We start from the raw sequence: 16,752 nt of genomic DNA, 5'->3' as shown, positions 1-16,752 counted from the left end.
TTTTATTAGGAACCTATTGTAGTCTCCGACTTCGAGCGAATATATATAAAAAATTGTTTTGAGTTTCAAAAAAATATAAAAAGCAAATTGTAGCTTACTTAAAACTAAATAAAATAAAACTAAATTGTGAAAAAGGTGGTTTACCTTTTTCGGTTTAACTGATTTGGTTTGACTTAGTTACTGTCTGAATTGTGTAATAAGTATTTTTCAATATATAAATCTTCATCTTGAGTTAATTCCTTTTTTGATCTGTTTTAATTACATATATAGTTTTGTAATTCTACTAATGATTTTAATACTTGTTTTCTAACTTAGTTTAAAATGTTAAACTTCACAGATTTGTAGCAAAAAGTGTATTAAGTTATTTTAAGTAGAAATAATTACAATTTTTTTAAGTACAGAAACAGTAAGGACAATGTTAGTTTTTTGCTTTTCAGGTTTGTATTATGTCTAGTAAAATTATAAATATCAGTATAGCTGAACTTAAATATAAATCATGCTTTTTTGAATCATGGCTAGATAAAGATGATTTTAAACAGGTTGGCTAGTTAACCTGGAGTAACCTGGAATTTGATAATTTTTTAAAAAACTTTGGAAACACCTGGAATTTTTAATAACTTTACATGTTATATGTTAGAGTTTTAAATTAGAATAGAAATACGCAATAAAAAAGAACTTTATATATTAATTAAAATACTTATTTAAAGTAGCATTACAGTATCTTATTATTAATTTTTAAAGTTTTTAACTTTAAATTTAATTTTTTAATACAAAGACAAAAAAGCGTGTAGTTTTAAAACTTGGGAGGAATTTCTAAATAGTTGCCACATTTCAAAAGTTAAATAAAAATATACCTATTGATAATTATAAAATATATTGACAATGGTGTAAATTTACAGGATGTTTAATGGGACAGGCAAAAAGTTTCTTCTTAAGTATTTAAATACCGAAATATCACCAACATGTTTTCCTTTATTTCTCTTGATTTTTTTTAATTTTAGTGGTACTTCATGTTACTATCATTATCATTATAAGTTTCTTTTCAATGATGTTAGTATTCTTGTTAAGTATTCAATTTTTTTAAAGTAAAGATTATATTGTAGTATTTAGTTTAAATAACACATAATAACTTAGTCAATTATGCTTTTCAGTAATTTAAAATAGACATTTAAACTAAAATGTTCACAACTAAATCCCATCAAAAACATATGAAAATGCTAGATGATTGGGCTAAGCAGCACATACATCCGCTTCTGTTGAAAAGGTCTAAAAATGTTGTTTATGAATCTTCACCTATCAAAGAAACAAACAAAAAAATGTCTCAAGGTTTTGAGCAATCTTGTTCCAGTGAGGAGAAGTTAGTTTACAATGATGTTATGCTAAGTTCACATAAAGCCACAGATGATGTTTTTGAAAAAAATGATGACAATGTAGCTTACAATAATGCCGAAGAAATTGATAATCCTTTAACCTTAGAAGGGAATTTTATGAATGAAGTAGATGAAATAGATGAAGGAGTAATTAATATTTTAAATGATGAAGAAAGTTATAACCAGCAAAGTTACAACAATGGTGAAAATGCAGTTTACAATGAGGAAGAGGAATTTTTAGATAATGCTCCACAAATTGGTGACAAGATTGACATTCAACAGTTAATGTTGGAAATGAAAAACACAGAAGTTGATGATTCCGACTGGAAGGCAAAGAGAAAGGCCAAAAATCAAGCTAAGGCTGATGAAAAAATTAAATCAAAAGTTTTCAAATTTGCAGGGCAGCAGGAGGAATCCAAACCAAGCAATACTTTTGACTTGTATCAGAAGGAAAATGCAGAAGAAGAGATGAAGATGTTTTTTGGTGATAAAAGTGATCTGATAACAAATTTGGAAGCCAACATTCAGTTGAATTTCGAGGAAATGCTTCAAGTACATCAGCCTGATGAATGGCCAGTTGTTCCACTAAATTTTAAACTGTAGTAATGACTTGTTATTTACTAGGAAATTGTTATTGTTCACAGTTTAGCTTTATATGATATTTTAAAACTTTTGTATGTTTAAAAATGATTAGTTGAGGTAGATAAAACAACATTCACTTACAGTCACTTAATAAAACAAAAGTGAAGATTTAAATTTTGAAGTTGAAGAAACCTTACATATTTATTTATCTTCACATTATTTTTTTAATTATATAAATCACTCTAAAAACTAATGAATATTTCATTTCACCGATGGTCTTTCTTGATTATGTTCATAAAGTAGTTTTAGAAATATTATAAGAAAGGGAAAATATCTTTCAAAAAGGGTGTAAATATTTGCTTATGAAGTAAGTATTTATAAACATGTAATTTTCAGTTATGAATTTTTAATTATGTTCGCCTACATAAAATTATAATGCTTACTAGTTAAATTTTAGTTTGAAATTTTATTACGTTCAATTTGTTTACTTAGTTTAAAAACATTATTCTAATATAGTTTAGATAATATTTTACAAATTACTTGTGTCAAATATGTACAGGTAAAAATATATGACAATTTAGAATATAATGTAAGCAATGACATATTTTCCTTAGGTGTGCTGTAGCTTTTACACACATTGTAGAAGGTTGTTAGTAAAATACAATTTTTACCTAATTTACTTTATTAAGATTGATCTTGCTTGTCTGAATCTTAGTAATTTAAAGCCTTATTGTGTTATTTCAATAGTTTTGAATTTGCGAAACATTAAGACTATTTTGTTAACTACTAAATTATTTTAATTTTACCATTAAGATTTTGAGTTTACTTTTTAGTGAAGATCCTATATGAAACAAATATTATTATTATATGCTTTGTGTTCTAAACTAAAGTAAAACTTTTGAAATACTATACTTAAACCTAGTTGTGAACTACAATATATTATTTCAAGTTTTACCTGTACAATATTTTTAGTGTTAAAAGTGTGATCTATGGTTATCAAATAAGTTTCTGAATCTTTAAGTTTAAAATTGTTAGTAAATATTTTTTAGGTTAAAATAATGACAGCTTTTTCATTTGATGGAAGTTGATATAATATGCTCAAAAATAACACAGCAGGCTGTTGTATTGGGCAAGTTGAATTTGGACATATACAAGGACCCCTTGCTGCGCAGAACTTTGTTCAAAGATGTGCATGAAAGTATTAAAAAACAAAATAAGCTATGCAAAGTTAAAACTCTTTGCATACCAACTGATGATTGGAACCAACAAGATGATGATGATATTTTGTCTGCAGTTTGCCTTTACACAAACCTCACAAGTTGCTTGTTAAAAGGCAGAGTTTTAGGGTTTAGAGTTCACAGCGGATTAAAGTATTTACATGCTAAGTTTAGTTTGTCAACTTCTCTGACTAACTTAGACTTGAGTTTTAATAATTTGAAGGAACTTCCAAAGCAAGTAGACTGTCTTAAGTTTTTAAAGGTATTGTCTTTAAATTTTAATTTTATTGTTGAAATAAACTTTGATCTTTTTCCAAGTTCAATAGAAGAAATCTATGTTTCAAACAATGGGGCGGAAGTTATTCGTGGCTGTTGTGAAAGGTTAAAAATGTTAAGAATAATAAACTTTTCTTCAAACAAACTTGAAAAGCTCCCTGCTAATTTTTTACGTTCTCCAAAAATGTGTGATATTTTGTTACAAGAAAATTTAATAAAAGAGTTTCCATTGTCCGTTTTAAAAAATGATAGTATTAGAAATGTCAACTTGAGTCACAATTGTTTATGTAAGTTACTAAGTGTATATCTTGTTCATCAAAATTTTTTACATAGAACTTTTGATGAAATATTATAACTAATAAAAACCTTTTTTCACATAAGAAATGGTGCTATTTTAAATCAAAAACAATTTTTTTCTCACCAATTTTATTGGATGAAAGTAAATGATTTTATAAGTTTACAAATGAAAATTAATAAATTTTGTCTTACAGCTACAATGCCTGACAGTGTAGTTATTCCAGAAGATGTAAAAGTTATTGACATAAGCTACAACAAAATAACAAAGTTCACTGAATTTTATGAGCAAAATCCAGTTTTTATAACTACAATAAATTCAGCTTATAAAGAAAACTTAACTTCAATAATCTCTACAAGTAATTTGTTTCGCAACCTTGATAATTTATAAGTTTAACTCATTTTTTAGTTTAGAACACAATATATTAAATTTTTGAAATACTTAAAGAAAGAATTTTACTTAGGAAATTGCATGCAAGTTTGAATTAATAAAGTACTTAAAATTTCTATGTTGTTCAAATATCTTAAAGCTGATATTTAAACGAAAAAACTTTGTAAAAAGAGTTGTTTAGCTCTTTCTCAATTATTTAATTCAAGTATATAGTTGTTAATTTATAGCAGTGTTTTTTAAACTTAATAACAAATTTGTAACTATTAAATTTCCGAACTATAATTTATAAAACTTTTATTAAGTTATTTACTTTACATAGAACTCAACAAGCTCAATTTTTTTAAAATTATTTGAATAAGTTATTATTTTCAGGTAAACTAAAAGCTTAAACAGTGCAAAAAATATTTTTTTTTGTTGTTAAAAGCTTACTAAACTGTCAATACTGTTTTAATTTATGTGAATGCAAAGTTTATACAATTTTCAAGACATAATTATTGTAAGTTTGCTGTGACTTGTATAATACATTTCAGATAGTCACATCTGTAAAATTTCATTTTTTCCAATTTTTTAAAAGTCTAATAATAATAATAGATATATCTTATTCAATGTAGAAAATCAAGTTAGCCGTAAATCCGGGGTCAGAACAAATTCCAGTTATCTATTACTTCAGACAGTTAAACAATTTTACAATCAGAAAAGCTATAAAGCTCAGAAATAAACTGTCTAATGAAATACCAACCAAACTGTTTACTCACAAAACTTTCATCATTGACATTATCAATGTAGCAAACGGATGTGAAAATAAAAATAAAAACACAAAGTTTAAAAACATATAAAAATACAAAAAAATAATGAAGCAAACATTACTAATCTACACAAACAAATTTTATTTTACTTTACCAAACAAACATTTTAATTGATATTTAAGATAAATTTGAAAACTATTTTTAAGAAAATCAAAAGTAAAGTTTATAAATAGTAATAAAAGTACAAATATACATACAATAATAAATTCATCTACATGAAAAATAATAGAGATGCACCGTTTTACTAAAATGTACTTTTAGTATTATACCCCTCTACAAACCACTGTATGAAGTTTTAGCTAAGTTAATGCTGAAATACTATATTTCAGTTTTTTTCATCCAAAAGTTTTCTCTATAGTATAGATTCTTAAAACTTGGTTATTTCAAAAATGCAACTTTGTTTGCGTCATTAATGTTATGTTTCTCAAGATTGTTCCTATGACTAAAATAATAGTGTCTTTATAATGCACATTCATTTGAGATATCTTCTGCATTAAATTTTAACTTTGATCTATTCCAATTAGATCTATAGCCTGTCCATCTATTACTAAACTGTTTTTTGTTTGTCCTAAGTGATTACTATCACAATCTGTGCATACTGCTGCGATAATATCAAAACTCTTACAGTTCGGATTTGGTGTAAGTTTTACTATTTTACCATGAATGGTTAAAAATTATTTATTTAACACCATATTTTATGTTGAATATTATTTCCACTAAGTGCACATTTTTTGCTAAAAATAGTCTTCGTTTGTTGTTGTTTGGCAATTTGACTGTAATTGATCAGAAGTTGTCTTAAGTTTGCTTGTTTTGTAAATTAAATTTTACATAATGGAAAAAGTTTTGATTCTTCTTTTGTGAAATTTAACATCTTCTCAAACTGAGAAGACTAATAAATATTTTTTCATTAGGTATTTTATAAAATATAAAAGCAGTTTTTATATTGTTAGGTTACTTGTTTATAACTAAATAATGCATAAGAATTTTTTATTCAAAAACATTAGAAACATTTAATTGTTATTTTATTAAATTTTTTTGTAAAAAGGTTATTCAAGTTCTTTTACTAATTTATGATTTTTTTTTCCTTACAGAAACTTTATTTAACAAACTTGTAATTGAAAGGAATAAAGTACGACAACTCTATTTATTTTTAAAGTAGAATCATTTAAATTTTATTTGAAGCCAATGCTTAAAAAGTCACTTTTTTGATTTTAACCGTTTTTATTATTAAATTATGTAAATATTTTTGTTGACTTCAAATAAACAATGAATGTCTTATTTTAAAGTTAGACTTAGTTTTTTGGCTTATTTTGAAACGCCATATTTATTCTAATTTTTTATAATTTAAATCTTTTATTAAACTTAAATTGCTTTTAAGACTGTTGAATAAAGTAATTTTAATCAGTCTAATGTACTTTTTTTTGCAATACTACTTTTTAGAGACATTAGGTGGTATAAGTTTTTTTAAACACTAATTTAGATTGATTATTACTTGAGTCTAAAACTTTCAAAACGTTGTCTGAGTAGAGAGATATATATAAATGATTTACACAGACGCTTAGTTTAATAATTTTACTGCTTTAAAAAATATAATGTTTCATTGATAAAAATAACTTTGTTATTCTACTAGTTGTTCAGAAATAAGAATGTAATGTATAAATGATCATGAAAAATGTATTCAATGTCTCTAATTTGTTTGGATAATTTAATTTGTTCTGACATATACTCAACAAATGTTATTTCCATAGCAAAGTTTCTTGAAATCGAACAAAATATGAAATAACCTATCTTTGCAATTTTTGAGTAAGAATCTCAAAGTTCCAAGAAATATTGATATTTAAAAAATGTGCAAATTTAAAAGTAGTAATAACAAAAAGTTAATAAGTACTAGATTAAACAGTTACTTTGGTGCTACTATTTAAAAAATTAGCAAAATAAATAACTAGAAGTTTATTTGATCAGTACTCACAGGGTTGCCACTTTACCTGGAATCCTCGAAAAACCTGGAATTTGACAATTTAGGCAAAAAACACCTGAAAAAACCTGGAATTTAAGAAATTTAAAAAAAAATCTGGAAAAATCTGGAACTTTAATCAAAAACCTGGAAAAAGCTAGAATTTTTAAGAACTTTAACACCTTCAGTAGTAAAGTTTTGGTTTGACTCAAAAAATTTATCATATAGATAAAAAATTTAAGTCATTACCAAAAAATTTTTTTTTAATAACACATTTTATGTAGTTTTACAGTATCTTTTTAATCTTTTTATACTATTTAGCACAGTTTCTTACCTTAAATTTAACTTTAAACTAAAAATAGACCCAAAAATGTGTACTTTTAAAAACCTGGAAGAAATTTAAAAAACTTGGAAAAATTTTTGAAAAAACGAGTGGCAACCCTAGTACTCAAAGCTGAACGTATTAAAAAGCAACTTCAAACATTACTTCAAACAGACAACGAAGAATCAATGTATGACGTCAAACTGGAAAAGTTAAACTGCAACATTGCTTCATTTGAAGTGACCAAAACAAAAGGAGTCGGCCTTCAGTTGCCTTGCGGAGTCAAGCTGGTATTCCCCGCTGATTGCTACAACTTTAACGCGGATAGATGCACATTTTATTGCAAAGTAGTTGCGCCCGAAGACCACCAGTTTGTAGTTAATGATTTTGACCAGATCCTAAGTGTTTTGTTGCAAATGGGACCTGATGGAATGCACTTTAAAAAAGTTAGCGTGATACCTATAAGTTTTTTATTAAGCAGATAAAATTTTGAATATATTTTTTTTATATGCATAGCTTCTTAAATTTTTTGTAATCTTCATGATATTTTGATTTAAGTGGAAGTAAGTTTTACTATGTTTAGCTTTAATTCATGGTATATTTTAAGTATTCTAAAAAATATTCATTTATTAAAAATTTTGTACATTTTAAGTCCAAGTATTTTTTTTTTGTAATACCTATAAGTTTAAATCCTACCTTAAGTAATTTGCTGTTTAATAAAAAATTCAGCCTGTGAAAATTACAATCCCTTTTAATTTTTGTGCTTTTGATGAACAAAAACGAGAAATAGTTGTTAGAAGTCTGTCCAATAAAAAAGAAAAGCATATCTATGAAGACAACAAGTAAGTAGTTGCTAATCTAGTGTTTTTTAAGGTTTTAATCTAATTTTAAATAGTTAATGATATGAAAAAAGTAGTAATATGAGAACAATATATTGTTTTTATTTTAAAATATACTATACTTTGTTACACCAGATAATTTAAATTCTAAACTATTACTACTACATTAACTTAGTACACTACTATATGCGTAAAAAAACAAACTTTTTTAGAGCAAACATCAGAAAAAATTTAAACAGTGAAAACCAAGAAGCCACATCTTACATAAACCACTTTACCACATTTGCAGTTGTGTCAAGACTTGTAGTCGACAATGTCCAACTTAAACCTGTAACCTATTAACTTATTATAAATAAATTGATAAGCTAATTAACTTTTTTAAGCAAAATTATAACATTATAGAAAAAAAAAAAAAATTTATTCTTATAATGCTTAAATGTTAAGTTAAACTTAAAAAAAAACCTTGGTTACCCTTATATATTGTCAAATGTAGTCAAATTAACCGTGCTGAATGATTTATTGAGTTATATTTATAGAATACAGAAAGTGCTATGTGGTCGAAAGTAAATCCACATACAAAAATTTGTTTCCCACTGAGCTGTGTTGAACAAACTACTGAAATTAACATGCAGGTTTGAATAATTTTAAAATTTTGATGTATTTAATTAAATTTTTGTAAAAGAATAATTAATAGTATAAAGATACAATTCAGTTAGGTTTATTCATCTAGTGTGATGAAAAGTTCTCGTGAATAAAGCAGATAGACAAGTACTTGGCTTTTGGTAAATAAAAAAATGTTTATAATATATATTTTTTTAAATTTTAATTTTACCATTGAAATATTTTAAATTACTTTATTTTTTATCAAAGCTTTTTAGAGTAGCACTAAATAACTAAAACTATTTAAAGTTTCCTTGAATTGTTTTAGCCCCTTGAAATACTTAAGTAATCTAGTGTAAGTTTTACATGTTTAAAAAAAATTTAAGTAGTTGTTTTCAAAAAATTTAAAAGCTTTGCACAGTAAGTCTATTAAAAAGAAACTCTTTTCACACTATGCAATTAATAACAAATACACGAAACTTAATTGTATGACGTTATTTATTTGGTTGTTTTTTTCTAAAAACATACTTAAAGTTAATATAATTGTAAATAAATACTTAAAATATAAAAGTATAATATCTATTTTATTTGTTAAATATTTTTGCTACTAATTAAAGTTTCTGTGTACACTAATATTTCAACAAATGCTCGAATAATTTTATTAAGAAAGGCTGTATTTAATAAGCTTCTAACTTAAAAAAACAAATTGGTACAATTGAGATGTTTATTTTTCCACAAAAAAAGGTTCCAGTAAACTATTCAAAAACTATGCCAATCTATGTTGTGGTTATCTAATAACAGAAATGGTTGGCTTTAAGTTGTATATCTTGTTTATGCAATTTGATAAGACGTATAATATAATCTTTTATACCCAATCGGCTTGTTATATCAAATTTTTTATGTTTTTTTATATTTCTTTCCAGCTCTTCTAATACTTTACAAGTTCTCTTTTCTTTTGTTTTTTCAACATTTTCTTTACTAAACTTAATCTTAAAAATTAACTTATCATCAACAACTTTTATCATTTACTGAGCTGCTAAAAAACTGGAAACCTGAAAATACCTGGAATTTACAATTAAGGCAAAAAAAAACTTTGAGTTTTGAACAAAAATCACTAAAAAATCTGGAATTTTAAACAAAGTTGTTAGATCGTAACCTGTTAGAGGTGAAACGCTTCACAAACTTCAGTCGAACTCTTTAAAATCCCATGCATTGAACTTCTAAGTACATCAACCCCCGCCCTCACCCTTTAGTAAACACAGTACTGGTGGGATTCGAACCCACGACCTTATTGTATACCGCGCTTAGCAGTCAGCGTAGTAATGCCTCGAAATATCCTGCCACTTAATACTTAGTGATAGTATTTTATTCTGTAAGTTTATCTAAAAACATAAAACCTGAAAAAAACATGGAGTTTTAAACAAATTTTACATGTAAAATAACGAAATTTTGATTAGATACAAAAAATCCATCAGCTACAATAAGTAATTTAATTTTCATTTAGAATCCTGTTTATTATAAAACACATTTAAAGTAGCATTAGAGTTTCTTTTTTTATACTTTTTAGGACAGTTCTTTTTTTACTTTAAGTTTTACTTTATACTGAAATTAGACAAAAATACTTGTATTTTCAAAAACCTGGAAGAAAATAAGAAAACCTGTTGAAGTTTCTCAAAAACCTTTGGCAATCCTGCATTTAGTAAGATATTAGTCTTTTAAAACAACCACTAGAAACTTGTTTTCTTATGACAATTTCATCAATGGACATAATCTCTTTAAAATTCCCCCAATCTCTGCATTACTCACTCATGAGAACTGCTGTAGTATATTTGATGAAAATTGACTTTGTTCTGTTCGCACTAAAATTATTTAATAATTAAAATAAAAAGAGTCGTTCTTATTTCCGTAACGAAACTAAACAACTATCAACAGACACTGAGGGTCACGCCTTCTCTTCTTCGAAGGATCCGCTTGAGCGACGATGACGTCATCAGTGACGTGATACACGTTGAATCGAATCCGCTTGGCACGGTGTTCAAGGAAGCGGTTACGGTGCATTTGTGTCTTCCGAACGCTCTAGTCAGTTGTTGCTTTTGTCTATTTTTGTTCAAACAGTTTTGTGTATACTTAGTTGTGTTAGGATCAGCGTTTTAGTTACTTTAGAAAAATTTGTCTAAAACATTGTAACACTTTTCAATTAAATACAAGTATAAATAATATAACAATAATGAAATTATAAGCATCATTATTTTTTTATATACTTTCGTACCTATCTAACCTAATCATGTGATAAATTTAGCTGTTTTAAATAAGCAATTGTTATCATAATGGAATAAAGTAGTAATTTGAAAAACAACAATATCACAGATAGGAAAGTCATATGAACGTGACAAATTAAGGCTGCTGAAATGGACTGCAGATTGTTGTGATTGGAAGGACATCACTTCTAACACTCCGCTCACATTTTCAACTGTGGCTGTTTCATTTAAAACCGATACCTTTTGCAAGTCAGTTTTTTTCTCTTCTTTAACTAACTAAACTTTATTAGTATCTTTTATGAAGTTCACATTATATTTTTTGTTTATTTTGTTCATATTTTTTTGTGGACGTGATATTTTTTCTTTAAGTTTTGAAGTCAGGATAGCGATAGTAAGACGGTATGTTTATAAATAATTTAATGATAACAAAGTGCACAATATAGACATATTTAAATGGACAGTTCTACATACTTGGTGAATAATTTCACTTACCATTGAATAATATGTACAAATATTTGTAGTTTAGTAATAAAAAATAAGTAATATTTTAATGTTTTTCTGTTACTTTATCTCTGATAACCAATTAAAACGCTTTATTAACAAAATATTTCAAAATTTTAAATTTATGTGTTGGCTTTTTAAAGGAAATTTATTTTAGATACTGGTTAGTATGGGAGAACATAAAAGGAGTTGTTCGACAAGTCTACAGACGATTAACGACTTATAATGTTCAGTTTATTGCAATGCAGGTGAACTTATTGTAACTTTATTTTTGACAAATCACAAAGATGTTTAACTTGATTTTATAATTAGTTATGAAATAGTTCTTCTCTGATATCTATTAGATACGCAAACAGTGTAACAAACTTTATTTTTTTATTAAGACTTAAACTTTAGAGATCTTTGAACCTGTCATTTATTAATTGTTAATCTTTTTTATTTAATTTAAGTAGAGTAAAGTTATCAAAGTCACTCAAAGTTAACTGATAATACCTACAAGACACAAAATTAATTATAAATCAAAGTTTAGCACACAAGTATTTGCATTTAGAGAAAATCGGTTCCAACTGCAATCATAGCTCAGTGTGTAAGAGAAGAAAACACGGCAGCTAGAATTAAGCAACTTGCTAGCAACGGTTACTATGGTGACGACAACTCCTCGACCAACATCCAGCAAATCATGGAGGGCGAAAAATTCCGTATAGAGGTTTAATAATTTTATTCATAGTTAAATGTTACTATCTGAAATGAGTTTTGAAGTGAATTGTTACTAAATTTCATGCATCTAAGTACAATGAGCTGTAAAACTTGAAGTCACGTGCAGCTTACTTTTTAGAAAAACAACTTCTCATTTCAAATGTTAAGTTACTGAGAGACCTCTTTACTATAAGTTTTTAGTAATTTACACTTAGTTTATAAAATTTTATTTTTGCCGGTACTTGGCATTTTATAAGTTAATAAATCAGTATGATCAGAAAAAAGTTGAATAGAAAATAAAATTCATATAGCAAAGGAGAAACTACAATTAAGCTTGTAGATTAAGCTTAATTTTTTCTATCGAAAAAATTCAGATTCACGGAGAAATCAAGTTGAAAACTCACGATGAAGAAGACAGACGACACCTAGAGGAAAAAGTTTTAATTAAAAGGTTTCATAGTCAGCATCCTCCAGATAAAACTGGATTCACAAGGTTTTTTATAACAAAAATTAAACTCAAACGCTCCAACTAGTCATTTTTTGAATAGTTCTTATAAGCAAACTATGATTTTTGAATCAATTAAAAAACACGCAGGTTTTCCATTGAGCCATCTAACGTGCTCAGCACAAGCGAAACGAAAACGGGACACATTTCGTTTTACAAGCTACCTCACATTGTTGCCAAACCAGGTATTTCCTTTTTTTGAAAGATAATTTGAGTCTGAAATTTTTTTTTCACAATTAATTTATTGATAGTTTTAAAGTGTTTACACAAAAATAGTTTGTAGACAATTTAATTCAGAACAAGCTATTTAGTTTTTTTACTTTTTTTTATTGAAATAACATATCATGATAGCTATTTTACATAATATTAAGGAGAAAAACAAATTAAACCGACTGATCAACAAAAAACTTGCAACAAAAGAAGTCATGATGAAGTAAGTTCAGAAGAAAAGGTTTCCAGCAAACAAGTTTTAACTTGTGAAGAATCTTTAAGAGTAAATGAAGAATATTTAGACGAAGTTCAGGTTTTTCTTGAAGTGAGTTTTAAAAAGAAATTTATGATAATATTAATTGTTATTTTACTAAACATATGATTATGTACTAAGAGCAAGAGTCGACTCTTTAAAAATATTTAGAAATGGGTTGTTATAAAATACTATCATTTTAGTCTAAATTGCGTTAACATTTGTTTTAAATTACCATTTTAGCTAACTTTAGAGTGAAAATTTGAATAAGAATGTGGTTAATTTAGACATGTGAAAGTTTTAGAATGTTCATACTGCAAAAATAAAATATAATGAGACTTCTAGGAACATAGTTTTTGAAATTAAACATATTTTTAACACAATTAGATAGCCAAATTTAAGTACAAACTTTTATTGTTTATAGTTCACAATGCAAAAAACGAGTTTTAATAACTTTTTGTTAAACTTTTTTTTTTTGATTCTCTGCAGCCTGCTACAAAACCAAACGTTCCCATCCCTGAGTTCAGTGTTCCCCTCAACTACGGGGAGCTGGGTGAGTTTTTCAACTGTTTTCCATGTCATTAAAAAATTAACAAACTGTTTCCATAGGAACGGGAATGTTTACGGAAGCTCGGCTGCGACTGCTAGCGGGTGAATTTGGCGCCGAATGGATGGAGTTCGGTGTGCATCTCGGAATCAAAATTTCTGAAATTGACAGGTTTATGTTTATTTTTGTTTTTTTTTTAGTTTAAAAACATATTGTATATAAATAATTTTGAAGTTACTTCTACAAAGTATAACTTAATTAAGGGTTGCCAAAAAACCTGGAATCCTGGAAAAACCTGTAAATTGAGAAATCACTGAAAACATTGGAAATTTTAAGAAAAATCCTCTAAAAAACCCAGAAAAACCTGAAATTCCAAACAATTTCTACATTTTAAGATTAAAGATAATTTTTTAAAATAATTAAGAAAATAGATAAAAAAATTTGTCATCATCAACAAAAATTTTCTATTAAAAAACACATTTAAAGTAGCTTAATACTATCTTTCAATAATATTATAGTACTACTTAGCACAATTTTTAACCTTAAACTTAGCTTGAAACTAAAAATAGACCAAAAAACGAACTCCTAGAAGAAATTTATAGAAGAAATTCAGAAAACCTGGAAGAAATTCAGAAAACCTGAAAGAAATTAAAAAAAAAAATTGGCAAATCTGTTAATAGTTGAAATTTAAAGTTAAAGTCTTACAGTTTTCATAATATCATATTATTTTTAACTCAGTTTTTCAATATGTTGGTTATAGTCCTAATTTGTATAGTTTTAAAAATCATAAAATTTTTGTAAGCTTCTTAAACTAAGATATATTTTAACGTACTGAATTTTGAACTCAAAAATTTTTTGAAAGATGAAATATATGACAGGCTGTGTTACGTCATACAGTACATTGTTATACAAGTTTTTTACTAAATAAAAGTTTGTTAGGCTACTCATTATAGTATGGCGAAAAAAAAGTTTAGATGGTTTTAAATTTACTATAAGTTTCTGAATTTAAGAAAAATGTTTTTATTTTTGAATATAAAACTTTTTACCACTAGTTTTTCTTGTCAAGAAGGTAAAATAACAAAAAGAAATGGTGGCGTGAGAATTACTTTTGTTACAAAAGTTTAAGTTGCTCCTTTATCATTTTTTAGACTTTCTTATATAGAAAAATAAGTTTTTCTTTTTAACACTATTTTCCAGGGTTAATTTGTTTAGTAACACTAAGTTACCTTTATAATGTTCAAGCTAAACATTATAGATCAACTAGTTATTATGAATTATTGAATAAAATATATAGTTTTTAGTTAGGTCTATTTTTAACAAACTATTTGCATGAAATAACTTCAAGTATAAAGTTTTTAATTTCTTATAAAACTATTATATGTCTAGTGTAGCTTTTTACAAATTACTAATAATTTTATATTTATATTAAGCTTTAATGCATCAATATGGTTAATAATACTTTATTACACACAAGTTGGAACCAAGTTTATTAAAAAAATAATAAGTTATTTTTTTCAATAGAGTTTCAAAAATAGCTTCAGTTATTTACTTACATTTAATACAGTTTAATGATCAAAAGTGTTTCAGGATACAAATGGACTACCCTCTGAGTGTGAAGGAGCAAATATTCCGAATGCTTTTGTACTGGTCGCATTTACACAGAAATGACGAAGACTGTGTTGAAAAGTTTGAATATGAATATATTTATTATGCTTTTGTGTTAAAATTGATAGAAAATTTAAGTAACTGTTTTATTAAGATAAAATGTGCTACAGAAGTTGAAGTTGAATTAATATTTTCTTTTCGATAGAAAATTTTATTCTGATAAAATACTTAAACTGTAATTAGTTTTTATATTTAACAGTTTTGTGATCATCGACCATGACTATGTTTTACTTCTACAACTGAAACAATTTTCTATTTTTTATAAACTTTGTTGTAGTATTCGATATAATATTATTATTAGAGAAAAAACTATGTAGTTATTTTTCTTAACTAAAAAATATCGCTCAATTTACTGAAATGTAAAGAGCTTATTTAAATAAAGATGCGCAAATTAAATATTTTATTTACAACCAGGTTTCGGTGAAAAAAAAAGTAGCAGTTTACTACTTTATTTTACTTGAAAAGGTCGCAATTTTTTTTGTCACCAAAATCTGGTTGTAAATAAAATATTTGATTTGTACATCTTTATTTAGTTAGAAAATATAATAACTATTTTAACTAAATTTAAAAACATCTTGATTATTTTTAGGTTTATTGAAGCATTAATAGAAGCAGATAGGAAAGACATAGCTGACGATTGGAAGAAAATATATAAAAATGGAAAAGAAAAGTATGAACAATCTGTTAAAAAAATTAAAAGATCTTGATGTTTTAATGAAATTAAGTTAAGGAATATGTAGCAATAGTACTATAGTTTTTCATTGCTTTCCAATGTTTTCTTATTATATTCTATTGATAAATATAGTTTTAAAAATGAATATTTTAGTACTAAAAATTAAAAAAAAAATCTGCTCAATATTTGTCTATATGATCATAGTAATTAAAATTAGGTTTATAGTATAATAAAAGTTTATTTAACTTTGTACTGAAACATTTTATTTTTAGTTGACATTTAGATAAATTCTTAGCTATTTTTTGTACTTTAAGTGCAAATCACTTGAATTTCTATCTTTTCTTTTTTAGTAGTTGTTTTTCTATCAATTTATGTTTGAACTTATTTAATTTTCCTCTTTTATTAATTCAATTCAAATATAGCCTACTTCATCGTGACTTAAGTTAAAAAACTCAAAGTCAGAATTGAGCAACAATAGAATGAAAATTAAAAACTAACTTTGAAAATAACTTCTTTTGTTCTTCCACTGAAATTTATCGTAAACACTATAAGTTCAGTCTCTAAACTCACTTTAGTTAGGATAGAAGTCTTAAACCAAACATTTTCTAACATAAAAATTGACTTTATTTTTAAAAGTTTAATGCCAAACACAAACTGTTTAGTGGCTTTTATACTAAAATGTATCCAAAATTGATTTAATTTTTACACCTTTGTTTGATTTTGAAAAGTTTATCCGAACTAAATATTTTTAAATTCAGAGAACATTTACATCGTTGTGAAAAAACGTACTAGA

General features: G+C 25.9%; 1 protein-coding gene across 1 annotated transcript; it reads left to right on the top strand.

Moving 5' to 3' along the window:
• The first annotated feature begins 3,007 nt into the window (after window positions 1–3,007).
• Window positions 3,008–16,165, top strand: LOC145849905 (p53-induced death domain-containing protein 1-like). The gene is made up of 17 exons (XM_082955009.1): window positions 3,008–3,732; window positions 3,937–4,098; window positions 7,387–7,658; window positions 7,942–8,054; window positions 8,264–8,381; window positions 8,588–8,683; window positions 10,584–10,730; window positions 11,019–11,158; window positions 11,568–11,658; window positions 11,961–12,116; window positions 12,481–12,599; window positions 12,702–12,796; window positions 12,983–13,146; window positions 13,564–13,627; window positions 13,684–13,792; window positions 15,209–15,307; window positions 15,876–16,165. Exons 1-17 carry the CDS (start codon window positions 3,030–3,032, stop codon window positions 15,991–15,993), a joined length of 2,766 nt encoding a protein of 921 aa, XP_082811135.1. The 5' UTR covers window positions 3,008–3,029; the 3' UTR covers window positions 15,994–16,165.
• Window positions 16,166–16,752: the final 587 nt, after the last annotated feature.

Source organism: Thalia democratica, chromosome 2 (genome assembly GCF_965202585.1).
Source record: "Thalia democratica chromosome 2, ktThaDemo2.hap1.1, whole genome shotgun sequence".
NCBI classification, from domain to species: Eukaryota; Metazoa; Chordata; class Thaliacea; order Salpida; family Salpidae; genus Thalia; species Thalia democratica.
Note: the sequence above shows the minus strand (reverse complement) of the source record. Positions and strands in the feature narration are given on the sequence as shown.